The 14,193-nt window shown below is 38.9% G+C and overlaps 1 protein-coding gene across 6 annotated transcripts in view; it reads right to left on the reverse strand.

Annotated features, from left to right (window-relative positions):
• DOCK10 (dedicator of cytokinesis 10) overlaps window positions 1-14,193 on the reverse strand; it is a 482,217-nt gene that overhangs the window by 156,550 nt on the left and 311,474 nt on the right. For all 6 annotated transcript variants that reach the window (XM_082248984.1, XM_082248983.1, XM_082248985.1 and 3 more), the window contains exons 22-24: window positions 7,473-7,559; window positions 7,298-7,390; window positions 5,192-5,310 (exon numbers count right to left, since the gene is read on the reverse strand). In XM_082248984.1, coding sequence (XP_082105110.1) covers window positions 5,192-5,310; window positions 7,298-7,390; window positions 7,473-7,559 — 299 coding nt within the window. The remainder of the gene's footprint in view (window positions 1-5,191; window positions 5,311-7,297; window positions 7,391-7,472; window positions 7,560-14,193) is intronic.

The raw sequence follows: 14,193 nt of genomic DNA on the forward strand, positions 1-14,193 counted from the left end.
GTGTCAGAGTATTGTTTGTAGCAAACCAAGATACCCAGGTATAGTATATATAAGTGGAGAAGTATAGCCATCAATAACCATAGGAGGTGGGCAAAGTCTTGCTAATCAGTGGGCTGTAAAGAAGAGTGGGGAGTGTAGACAGATATGAGGCATAAACAGTATGGATTTAAATTTTAACCTGTAACCAGAAGGACCAAACTCTATCTACAGTAAGTTGGTAGGGCATCCTCTATGGCAGTACACCAGTTTTCTAAAGGATAGAGTAGCTTTGAGAAAAATAAATTTGCCCTCTATTGGAGGAGAGGTCAAAAACCAACATATTGCTATAGTTTTCCTAATAACAACTCAGAGATAGCAATGATCATGTAGTGTTCAGTGATTTGTTACTCGGTATTAACTATTATAGATAGCATTTGGGGGTCAAGGGGCACATGACAGCCCATGTGGTCATATATATTTTATAGATTTGAAGCCAAAATGCATTCACTACAAGGCAGTTCCAAAATAGGTGGTAAAAAGTGGCATCAGAAGAATTACAGACACCTGACTACTGGGTCTACCATGTCAGGTGTGGCTTAATTTTCCTTGGAACTCTCACAAGGCTCTCCCATCACTCTGGTCTTTCTAACGGGGTCTGACTGACACTGCCTACCACCACTGGCTAACAGTACATCTAACAATTCAATGCTACTTATCTAATTCAGTCTGGCCAATGGGCTTGCCTACATATTTGTCACAGGGGTTCTGGCAGAAATTGACCTCCTTCTCACCTCCAATATCATTTACGTGCCAATTGTTCAGATTTTTGTAAATTGGTAATATTGGTACAATCAGAGCACCCCTCTCTGATTCTTAAGCTATTTTTCTTATCCAAGATTCAGATTGGTCTTCACCTTATATTTGAAAATGTGAAATTTCCTTTACTGCAGTGGTTTTCTCAAAAAATCATGACCATGGACGACCTCACTTCCTCATTGAAGGATTGTAATGAACAGATCAGACACACCTAGTCATACTGGATTGAATACAAATCTTCTCCTGAATATGAACTCGACTATCCTTTACACCTACCTTTCCAAACAATCATCGTATACATACATACACCCCCCGATGCTTGAATGTATTGACACACTCAGGCCCTTCCCCACACCTGCCCCCGCCATTCTAACCCAATCCCCAATCTACCTGCAGGCCCACAAATGTCTATGAATTCCAGATATATGATTACATGATGTGCCTTGATCTAACTGTATTTTTTTACCCTGTGTGTTTTCCTGAAAATTAAAGAATTTATAAAAAAAAAAATAAAATACAATGTACCACCAAATCCTTAAACTCTTTATTTTTTTTTTTTTTAGGACAGACAATCCTGCAAATCTAGTTTACAAATGATAATGGAGATCTGCCAGCACAGTACAGACAAGGTTAATTATGGCAAACACAACTCCCAGCCCCCTCCTAATGGGACATAGATGGAAATTAAGTAAGATATTTATGGGATTTTTAAGCAAGTAGCAAACATTTTTAAATATTTTTTAAATGTTATGCTATTTAAATGTGAATATGTAACAAATAAAAAGTAGGTGTTATCCTAATTTGGTTGCAAAAGTGAAATTACACTTTAAGTTTGCAATTTAAGCCCCTCACATTCAACTTATAACAGAAAAATAATTCCCCCTTGTCGGTATATATATATATATTGTACAGGATAAAGGCATTATAAACAATGCAAAAAAACAAGTAAACATAAAAACCAAAGCCTTTCAGTGTAAAGCATGGAAACAAGGAACATGGAAAAAAAATCAAATAAGGAATAGTCAACTGTAAAAGCAAATGCCCCTGCATTCCACTGCTTGTGATATAGAAATGATAGTTGTTGCAAAATATGTAAAGTAAAAGAGTGAATCAGTGAGATGTAGCATATCCATAAAGAGCTACTTGTAGTGGGGAAAGTCTGTAGGGTCCGCTACAACAGCAGGTCAAAGTGCTACTCAGGCAAAAGCATAGTGTATATGTTCATGTGCTATAGGCTCATAAAAAGTATCAGGAAAGTGTATCTGGAAGGTAGTTTTCACAGACATACTGTAGTCCTGGTAGCAAGCTTGAGTAAAGCCACAATTCAAGAATGAAGAAGAGAGCAGAAACCTATGAGATCTGCACCAGGGCTCAGCAGTTGGCATTAGTGTACTTAGGGCTAAAAAAAGTGTATATAGTTACCAGATATGATCAGTGGGACAGTAAATCATGTAAATGGTAATCAGAAACCAGGCAGTGGTGTCCCATTAGTGTCTCTGGGGACAGACACAAATTGACACATTGGCCTCTTTTGGAGGTTTGGAAGAAAACGGTCTTACCACAGTCCGTGGATTCTAAGCCTGGGAGGATATACCACTGCAAAGGGTATGTGTAATTCTTTTGCAAATTTTGTTTTGGCATTTGAAAAGATAATGTTGGCACTGGGTTTCCATGGAGTAGTCCGAAGAATTGGAAATCATCGAACTTTGAAGTTTCAAGGTAAGTGGGCTTTTCTCCCAGGCTGCGTCATGGTCCCCGAAGTTCAACAACTTAATAATGAACGTGCGATGGGGTGCCACAAGCACTAAGGCTCTTGGAAATTGTGCCCTCTACCTTTTATAGAAGACCTAATAGGCGGATATTGGAACAGCGTAACTGGTTTTAATGGGGAATTCATTTTTCTTTAGCAGTACATCCATTTGTCACAGAGCCTGGCAAGTGTTTTTTGTGCCCTCAGTCTGAGGGAGTCCTTTAGGTCACTGGCACAGGACATGACCTCCTTTACTCAGGTTCTGAAGGTCTTGTCATAGTAAGGAGACTTCAAGCTTCACGTTGTCTATTTTCACAGTAAGATGGCTGGGAAGTTTGATATGTTATCAAGGATCTTAACAATATCACATGTCAGAGGTAGAGAAGAGTCAGGTGAAGAATCAATATGTTCCATCAGAGGTGGTGAATCTTCTGCATAGCACTAGTTGCCATCTTGGTATACAGTTACCAGATTTAATCATTGGGACAGTAAATCATGTAAATGGTAATCACAAACTAGTTAGTGGTTTCCCATTGTCTCTGGGGACAGGCAGAAATTGGCACAACTCTAGTCAGGCCTCGTTGGCCTCATTTGGAGGGTTGGAAGAAAATGGTCTTACCACAGTCCATGATCCTAAGCCTGGGGGATATACCACTGTAAAGGGTATGTGTAATTCTTTTGCAAATTTTGTTTTGGCATTTGAAATATAATGTTGGCACCGGGTCTTGTCATAGTAAAGAGACTTCGAGCTTCACCTTGTCTATTTTCATATTAAGACCTGCTTGGAAGTTTGAGATGTTATCAAGGATCTTAACAATGTTACCAGTCAGAGGTGGAGAAGAGTCAGGTGAAGCATTAATGTGTTCCATGAGTTGCTGAATCATCTACATGGCCATCTTAGTCCTTTTCCCTGATTTGCCAACTGGCTCAGAAGCTCTCTTGGGGGTCCCATAGCTGGTCAGAAGGTGTTTGGAGGGGTACCAGTTAAAGCTGACAGTTTGGAGATTGCAGTATAAGGATAGGGCAAATGGATAATAGAATGTGAAGCTCAAGCACCCTGAATATTACCCATGAGCAGATGTCGTATGTGCCAACATATTTACAATAACAGAACCAAGTTTTGATGGAAAAGCAGGACAACTGTTTTTATGTAGAGTAGGTACAGAAAATGGATCAGATACCATCAAAAAGTTTGCATTTTTGTCTGTCTACTTCATTACATCATGGAGACATTATTTAGGGCAATGGGGTAAACTCCTACAGAATCATTTGAGCAGTGTTTTTTTTCTATTTCTGTATCAGATGTGTTTACATGTATCTCTGCTAATCCTTCTGATATCCCATGTAAGAGTACTTGTGCAAAGAGGTGATTGAGAGGCTTTGAGCTATATATTTTTGCATCTCTCATATCATAGCTATCTATCAATCCTTAGCTAGCAGCTATGAAAACTCTGTGTAAAAATAGACGTTACCATCAGAAGTCAGAGGCAGGAATGAAGAATGTTTCTACCCAGATACAATGCTATTTTCCAACCATTCCTGTTTAGTTGGAATTATTTTATTTTCACTGTAATGACATATTACAGTGAGCTGTCAACTATAGGAAAAAAGTATAATTACAGCTAATTCTTGTAAGACAGGATGATGACATTGTGTCCAGGTAGGTTTTCTGAAGATGAAATCAATTTTCATCACATCGGGTAAATCAATTTCATGTTAATGAAGGTAACTGACCCAGGAGTCATGGTGTGATGGGCAGGTTAAGCTAAACATTCAACCTATCCAAAATTATAAATTACAGAGAGTGTAGAATGGTAGGGGGGTTGCATGGCAAGATCTTGCATGTTGAATAATCTCTATTGTACTTTAGCAAATTCCCTCAATGAAAGAAATGGTCTCTTCATTACACGTGTTCTACCTGTATGCTGGACCAGTCAAGAAAAAAATATGGAGACTGCTGGTACAACAATACAGACGTGCAAATCATCCTTTGTGAGAGATCCATGTGTATAGCATCTTAGCAGGACTGATAGGATTAGAATAAGAAAATATCTTTCTCATTTTAGCTTTTTGGATTGACATATGCTATAGCTTTTTATAATAGCAATATGATGTAAAAGCCAACATAGACCTTATGAAAACGGTTAAATTTGTTAATGTAGCATGCAAAACCACTCTAAGTTAGTGCACATAAAGGTCTCTATACCAGCCAGAAGTTTTCGCTACACTGAGATTTCAACTTTTGTAGACAAAGGAATTCAACTATCATTTAACAAGATTAGCATGTACTTGCCTTAGTTAAAGTGTACCTGTAACATGGCAGTAAACATAATGTTGTGAAAAAAGGTTAGGGAACGTAAACACTGTTCTTGGTCCTTTTAACATTGTGGCCTTACCTATTCTACGAGTGTACGGTGTTAAAGGCCTACCATGGTCTGTTATGCCTTCACATTTTTACTACTTAATTTCTATACCTCTAAACTTTATTAGAAATGACGGTGACATACCATAACCTCTTTTTAGCTGTCATATACAGAGCAAAAATGTTAGTTGATAAGACAGGCAATGCTTTTCTAGACTGGAATTAGAACTCTAATAATTACAATCTCAAACCATTTATACACTCCAATAATGAAACAATCTTACCTTGTAGTTATAGTGATAACATTGTCATCATTGTTTTTTGTCAGCACATTAAAAAGTTGATTGAACAAAACTGGGAGAAAGCTTATGATCATTTGGATCTTCTCGATATTCAGTAGGTTCTAGGAAGAGAACACAGATATCCTGTAAACTTTGACTACATGTAAATTTAACTTTCTTCTATTTAGATTGAGTACCTTATTTGACTGAATGGCAAGGCAAAGCTTACTTGATTGTTCAAATACCTATATAACTACATCTTTGTATACTGCAAACTTAGCAAAATCTCAGATTTCCATAGGCAATCTTTAATTGTAACACTGTTCCATTTCCTAAAATAATCTTCAATTTTTATTCTTAAAATACCTTATGATCTGAATAAAGCCTCATGTACAGTTGGCTGTCATTTATTTATTTATTTATTTCAGGTACTTATATAGCGCTGTCAATTTACGCAGCGCTTTACATATACATTGTTCATTCACATCAGTCCCTACCCTCAAGGAGCTTACAATCTAAGGTCTCTAACTCACATACATACACAGTAGGGCCAATTTTTTATTTTTTTTTTATACAGGATCCAATTAACCTAGCAGCATGTCTTTGGAGTGTGGAAGGAAACCGGAGTACCCGGAGGAAACCCACGCAGGCACAGGGAGAACATGCAAACTCAAGGCAGGTAGTGTCATGGTTGGGATTCGAACCAGCGACCCTCTTGCTGCTAGGTGAAAGTGCTAACAACTACACCACTGTGCCGCCATCATTTACCACGTTTTGCATTTTCCCGTGGCCAGCGGTCAAAATGTTCCTATTTTGAATGTGATTCTTACACGTTCCGGAGGGGGGTGGGGGTGGGGGGGGGGGGGGGGTGGGGTGTAACCTCACCTAACCGCAGCAGCTCCAAAACTCTGCCAAAAGCCTATGTGTACATTAATACATTAGCTTTTATGGAGTTGAGTTTGAGAGCTTTTGCAAAAAAACTCCAAACGCTGCTCAACTCAAGTTTAGGAACTGCTAGTGTACATGAAGCCTAAGGATATAAACTGTTTGAAGTGGCACATTGCTAAAAAGTTCAGAGACTTGAGATTTTAAAGTGTGTCTATAGTCAAAATGTAAAATCATATATTTATTTCCATTACATGTTCCAATTATTTCTAGCCTACTCCTTTCACTCTGAAAAATCTTGAAATATGTAAACTTACTTTGTGAAGATCCCTACATTTACTTCCTTGAATTCTGTGATGTGTATTCACTGTGCCATGTAAGAAGGCACTGCTGTGTAACAGAATTCACAGAGCCCGCCTTCTGAACTGCAAAGGTACTGAGAGAAGGAGTTTCAGGAGGCAGACTCAGCACAGGAATCACTGCTTACAGGCAGCAAGGTACCATGGGATATATAGTCCTTAGAAATTGAAAGTGAACAGCGGATAGAAAGCTGCAAATCATGCAGGGAATCCAGAAAATTGTGCCAGGCAGCACTCAAAACATGAAAGGAGATTTTTCAAGTAAGCTTATATTAGATTGTCATATTGTAACTATTGTTTGCAGTGTTATTACAAAGTGAAAGCGTATGCTGTGACCATAGATTTCCTGTGAAATGCTTCATGAAACACAGTAACAAAAACTATATTTATTTCAATGACATCAAAATGTATGTAAAGCCAAACCTTTTTTTTTAGGTGAAGTATAAAAGGGTTAGAACCCCTGTCCGTTTTTTAACCATCTGTTTCAATCACAACTAGATCAAGGTTGATGTGCCCGTGCTGTAACAGTGCTGATGCATTGAGTGGGATATTGAAATGCCTAACATTAGCTACCTTTGGATCTACTGCTCTTTCTGACATTTACCTTCTTGCAAAAATATACATACATGTTAATTCAACACTTCTTTGGTTGTATGAAGTCTTTGCTATGACAAACACCTTGTTGCTGAACAGTACCCATACCCATGGAGTTTATAGTGCCTAATTATAATGACTTGCAAATGGGGAAACAAGATGCAGTTTAATGCCCACTCAAAACAATGTTGTTTGAGGTGATGGTAAGTATTATATCATCCATTATTTATTAACAAAAAGAAGGCTTGGTAATTTAGAAATATATCTTTACCCTACAAGAAGTCAGAAAATGTGGAGACGGAGGCTTTGACAGTTCAGCTTCCCGTTTTTGGCATTGCTGGAAAAAGGTATTCAGATATGGATCCTGAAAGACCAAAAACAATGCACCATCTAAATGCCAGGGACTTTCAGAAGACACAGTATGTTTTTCAGTTAATAATACTTACCTGAGTATATACTGTTGATACAACAAATGTAGATACTTTAAAAAGTTGTTTTCCTCCATCTACCCATTTCAAGTCACTCCCAATTTGCTGCCACAGAAATACAAAGACATATTTGTGATGTTAGGAAGCTCTGTTGGTGTGCTCACTAGGGTACTATGCAAAAGACAGGACATTTACAGTATAGAATATAGTAACAAAAAATATGTTTAATTCTTTTTAGGTATGTTGTGTAAAATACTTGTGTTGTGTGAGTTACTGTATATATATATATATATATATATATATATACCGTATTTATACAGTATATATCTAGACACACACACACACATTTTCATTAACAAAAATGTGTAACATACATTAGTACGCCCATCATGTTCAGCAACCATCTGCTTCAGAGTTCAAGACTACGGAACAAAAAGTGGCTGTGGGTTGTTCAGTGAAATACAAGACAGCTCTACTCTGACATTTATTAAATTTTATGGCCTGCATATACAGTCAGCAGGCTTATTTGGAACATACAATCTCAAAACTGTATTAAACCAATTATAATATTTAGTATACATGCTTTAATCAATTAAGTGCTTTGATCCATAGCAGTCAATAGGAAACCAATATACTCAAAGCAGTCTAGTGGAAGCATGTTAATGAAATTCATAAAAAAAATACATGAACCCCAATATATGTAAGCTTTCCATTGGCATCTTTGAAAATACAATTCACTTTTCAGCATGCACCCAAAAAATTGGTTTTGGATGGATGTTCTAACCATATTATTAATAATATTATATGGGATGTATATAGCGCCAACATCTTGCACAGCGCTTTACAAAATGAAGGCAGAAATAACACTTACAATACAATTTGGTACAAGAGGAATCAGAGGGCCCTGCTCGTTAGAGCTTACAATCTAAGAGGGAGGGTCAAGAGATATAAAGGGTAAAAACTGTAGGGGATGAGATGATGGAGAAAGTAAAAACACAGTGTTTTAGTTAGAAGCAGAATAGGCTTCTTTGAAGAGAAGGGTTTTCAGGGACCATTTAAAGATGGATAGATTAGTAGACAGTCGGACAGATTGGGGTAGGGAGTTCCAAAGGATGGGAGAAGCTGTGGAGAAGTCCTGAACGCGAGCATGGGAGGAGGTGACAAGGGAGCTAGAGAGCAGGAGATTTTGAGAGGACCGAATACATCGATTTGGTTGATATTTTGAGACTAGGTTAGTGATATAGCTGAGGGCAGATGGCTTTGTAAGTTGTTGTTAGTACTTTGAATTTTATTCATTGGGTGAGCAGAAGCCAATGGAGGGATTGGTCGAGAGGAGTACTGGACACTGAATGGTTGGTAAGGTGGATGAGTATAGCAGCAGCATTCATAATGGACTGAAGGGGGAATAGCCTATGTAAAGGTAAGCCAATGAGGAGGGAGTTGTAGTAGTCAAGGCGAGAGATAACTCAGGAGGGCATTAGAAGCTTTGTGGTATCAAAAGGGGAATATTTTGGAGATGTTGCAGAGATTGAGGTGGAGTGATTTTGACAGGGATCAGATGTAGGCCTGAAAGGACAGTTGTATAAATGTAACATAAGACAAAGGGGCTGATTTGTGAAAAGTAATGTTAGGATGAATGGTGAACCTTAAATTTTTGTTACTATTGGCAGAAAATCCAATTTTACAGTTTGTTTTTTCCAATTTTCAAGAATTATTCTTTTGGGGACCCAAATATAAATCAGTGTTACAGCTTTAGTATGGTCATATAGCTGCTTTAAAAAAAAAAATGGGACATTTACAAAGCACAGTATAAAGTCCCAAAGCAAGCGAATCCTCAATTATATCAATGAAAAAGCTGGGAGGAGGAAGAGAGCCTGGTAACATGCCCTGTCAAATTCAAGTGACCGGCCTTTCCTGGAATCATGATTCCATTAATTAATTAAGCACAGAACACTCCAGGGGGCACCCGGGCTCAGTACTAAAGCCAGATTTTTTGAATGAGTAAAACACAGGCTACAGAGTGGAGTAAACAAAGTAGTATCTTGTGGAAAGGGGTATCCGCTCTCTGCTACAAAGAGGATGCTTACTGTGCCAAATTATATCGATGTCTGCTTTCAAAATGAAGAACACAGATTCATATATAACAATTTTATTAACTTTAATTTGCAGAGAAAAGCACTTTTAATTTTATCCTCTCTTACTTATATGTTTTGCTTATACGCATAAATAAAAAACATTTTTTGTTTAAGTTTGTATCTGCAATATACGTTGTATGACAGGGAAGAGTAATTTTGCAACTCTTGTTACAACCTTAATTCACTTCATGTGTTTTTCGTTATGCAGGTGACGGATATAATCTAATTCTATGAAAGTGACCCTGACAAAGGAACACGCATGTACCGAACGCGCACACTGCCCACTCCAACCTCAACCCGGATGTGAGATCAGCAGCTCTGTCAGAGTGTACCCGAGTCCCTGGAAGTTTTGGGAGCCACAAACAAAGCTGGAACCAGCAGCAACCTCTTCCTTTACCTGCAGCCCTTCCTCATTTGGAATGAATGAACCCAGTAATACTACTACATGCACTGACATCTTTGCCTTCTTGTGAGTTTTATGATTTATCCTTGGAATAAAATGTATCACTATTGCTGCACTTAGATGGCGCTGCTCTTTTTTCTTTCTGTATGAAAGTGACCCTGCCTCCACATTATAGATTAGCATGCACAGCACATAAATACAAGTACAACTCAAAGCTGTATGTCAGACAAAACAAGTACCAAATCGAATAACTATGTGATGAACTTGTGTCTCACAATCCTTCCTTCCCCAGTTCACAGTGGAAGGGTTTCCACAACAGACGCAGTGCTGTCAATCCAGAAATCAGTGGGCAGGACTTAGGTGTGGCCAGGTCATGATTGAAAAGTTACAGACTTGTGAATAGGAGTGACAATGCTGAGAGCCAAGTTCCCTGCTACATTTATTTATCCCGCTGTAATGCAAACGAGCACAGCCTACATGGGAGTGTCAGCTCTGCTCTGAATTCAAGGGCTGTGCACATCATTACATAAAACTGCATTAGGTGGATGACCCTGGCAGGCTTAACAGTTATTTGTGGGACTTTACATGGGGACAAAAACAAAACTGTAAATGCAGATGAAGATTATAATTAGATGGTGCAGCAAATATTTTTTTTAATTAGGGGACTACTATACACAGTATGTAGTCAATGAGCACTTGACCCTAAAGTGCTCTCATATCAACAGTCCAGCCTCAGAAAGTCTGTACTCATTGCTATTACAGAGTGTGTGCAGGTGCTGGTGACATCAGGAAGGGGAATGGATAGGTTTTAGAAAGCTGCAAGTAAATGTGATGACTTTTTATTGTATTAAGTGAGGTCCAAAGGCAGCTTGCAGGAATAGATCAGTAAAAATTAAAGGAGAGTACTAAGAATACATACAGAGGCTTTACTAAAGGAGTGGAAGTCTTCACAGAAAGAATAATTTCAGCTTGGCCCGATGTAACTATGTATATAACTTACCTGGCTAATGCTACAGGAGATCACAGAATGGGACACAACTGGTGATCTCCACTTGCTTCCAGGTCTTGTGCTGAGTGGCTTCTCTGCAATCTTGTGAATATAAGAAGTCAGCCGCTCAGCATGGGCACCATTTAGAGAATGCTTTGCACTTTCTGAATGAATGCAAAGTGTTCTCAGATTGAATGAGATGGAGAGCATGACATCACCACCTTTCCAGCTTGTCAACTTTGAGAATGCTTTGCATGCATTCAGGAAATGCAAAGCATTCTCTGAATGGTGCCTGTGCTGAGGGGCTAATCTCCTGTGTCCAGAATGCAGGAGAGCAGTTGTTCAGAGAGGGACTTGGAAGCAAGTGGAGATTTTCAGATTCCAACGGCATCGGCCAGGTATGTCATATACATGCAATCTAACTATATACAACATGTATGTATGTATGTATGTTGTTATATGTAACAGCATACAATGTAACTATGTATAACATGCTGATGCCTGGACATATTCTTAGTAATTTGAGTGAGCAATCACTTAAATTGTCCAATCATTTGAAAAGCAGGTTTTTGTTTATGTACAGTGGGGAAAAAAAATATTTGGTTCTCTGAGACCTTTTTTTTCTTTTTTTTTTTTTTTTTGTCCCTTGGGTGCTTTCACACTAGGTGTCTAGAGGCAAAGGTGTTATAATATCTGATGTGCCCTGTGGGGGTCTCTTTCTTTCCCTTCCACCCGCACTTTTTTTGATTATTAAGGTAAAGATGGGGCAAGTACCTTTAACGGGTTCCCAGACAGGGTGTACATTTGTATGCAGAGTAAGATCTCTGAATGGGATAAAGGCCCCGCTGGGTACCCCAGGACTGAGTGTTCAGATGGCTGAGCGATGTTGCTGCTTTTGTTTGAAGTCTTGGGCTTAGCTGACACAGTGACAGTGGTCCTGTGGGACCAAAAGCTGTGTTCTACCTTGCGACCGATTTCTGGTTTTTGGGGCCGCTGTAGAATGCACTTCCGCCCACCAGCGGAAGAGAGGATGCACCCTGGCCACCATGGTGATGGTTACGAGGATGCGGTCAGCGCGATCTTCCGGCCATTTTCCTATTGTTTGTTTGATGCCAATAGAGAGAGAACCCGCCCAGCTTCCCACCAGCCAGCCTCCTTCCACTATATAGAGGCCAGGCACGTGGTGAATTTTTTGCTGGAGTAGCGGGTCCTCGTGAGACCAAGGCACGCAGCTGGACGTCTGCTGAACCCTCCCTCTGATTTGGTGGAGTGTTGGACACTCATATGTGGGGCTACTATCACTTCTTTGATCCATATACTCTTTGATAAGGATCATATTGGCCCTCAGCTATTACTAAAAACTGGAGGTTGCTCTATGTGGTTAGTGAATTTCTTTTTTTTTATCTGCTTTATACAGTTTGGATCTAGACTAGTATTGGTTCTCACTGGCCTTCTGTAATCTTTGGAGTGGTCACTACTCGGCCATTATCTTGGCAGTTCAATACATAAAGGTAAGTTGCAGTCTGATATTTACTTAGAGTATCTTATGATCACTGGCCTTAATTGTTGATTTTGTAGTTTTGATTACATTTTTTTTTTGATTTGTCTTGTTTTCTTTCTATATAGAATATTTATGGTACCTGGTGGGACTATGCACTTGTTCCCATATCAATGAGTAGACGTTAGCAGGTCAGTTTGTCGTTAACGGTCCCCCCTTAGCCTGAATGCATCTGATGTACCCAAAAGGTATAATTTGTAGTCAAGGCTTTTTTTCCTTTTTTTTCCCTCTGTTTTCCCATCTATGTCATGGGATAGGGTAAGTGGTTGTCTATATGAGGATATGTATGTAATGATAATTGTATATTTACTATTCTTGTTTTGTTTACGCATACTAGGTATGTCCAGTCAGATATGGAGACTGAAGCCCTAAAGAATCGGTCTATTCCACGAACATGTAGGCAAGCTCCACACCTCATCTGACTGCTCCTCTTACATTTGATTTTACACATTTTTTGGTGCCCTATTGATGTTACGTCCTGTTTTTAAGTAATGTTTTTGTACTAATAAAATAATTTGTTTATTTTGATATATTTGTATATATTTGTTGAGATTATATATATCTAGAGACCACTGCTCATTTTTCTATGTACCTTCCTGTTTTGACTCCCAGTTGGTGCTGTCTTGATATAAGGCTGTTTTAGCATCTTGGGTAGGCCCCTCTGCTATACCATATTACCTGCAATTTTTATAATGTTTCCACCTATGTGTTTGACTGTAGGGATGGTGTTTTTTTTTTTTTCTTCCTCCCAACACGACGAGTTGAGTCAATGCCAATGAGCTCAACGTTGGTCTCATCTGACCACAGCACATCCAATCCTTCTCTGAATCAATTCAATATTAATTGGCATACTTCAGACAGGCCTGTACCTTCTTAAAGGTGGGGGCCCTTTTGGGCGCTACAGAATATCAATCCATGGCAGAGTATAATGTTACCAATGCTTTGTTTAATGACTAATCTCAACTGCCTTGAGATCATTCACAAGCTCCTCCTGTGTATTTCTGGGCTGATCCCTCACTTTTCTCATGATCATCCTTACCCCATGAGGCAAAATCTTGCATGAAGTTCCAGACCGAGGGCGATTAATGGTTATTTTGTATTTCTTCTATTTGCGAATAATTGCTCCAACAGTTGTCTCCTTCTCACCAACCTCACCAAGCAAGGTCTTGTAGCCCATTCCAGCCTTGTGCAGGTCTACAATCTTGTCCCTGACCTCCTTTGACAGCTATTTGGTCTTGCCCATGATGGTGAGGTTTGAATGGAAGAAAAAGATTCTGTGGACAGGTGTCTTTTATACACATATGGAGTTGTCGTTAGGAGCACCTTCTTAAATTGACAAGACAAATGTGTGTACCACACGAGCACATACTGTAGGTGGTCTGTGGGAGCCAGAATTATTGTTGGTTGGTAGGTGATCAAATACTTATTTTACTAACATAACTCAATTTATAACATATGTGTTTTGTTCTGGGTTTTGGTTGATATTCTGTTTCTATCATTTAAAATGCACCTATAATAACAATTATAGGCCCTTCATTTCTTTGTAAGTGGCCAAACCTACACAATCTGCAGGGATCAAATCATTTTTCCCCACTGTATTTATCTGTACATGATGGGATGTTCAGTGTGAACACAGTCACAATTTATTGAGTTAT

The sequence above is a fragment of the Pelophylax lessonae genome, assembly GCF_965119305.1.
Source record: "Pelophylax lessonae genome assembly, chromosome: 3".
Classification (NCBI taxonomy): Eukaryota; Metazoa; Chordata; class Amphibia; order Anura; family Ranidae; genus Pelophylax; species Pelophylax lessonae.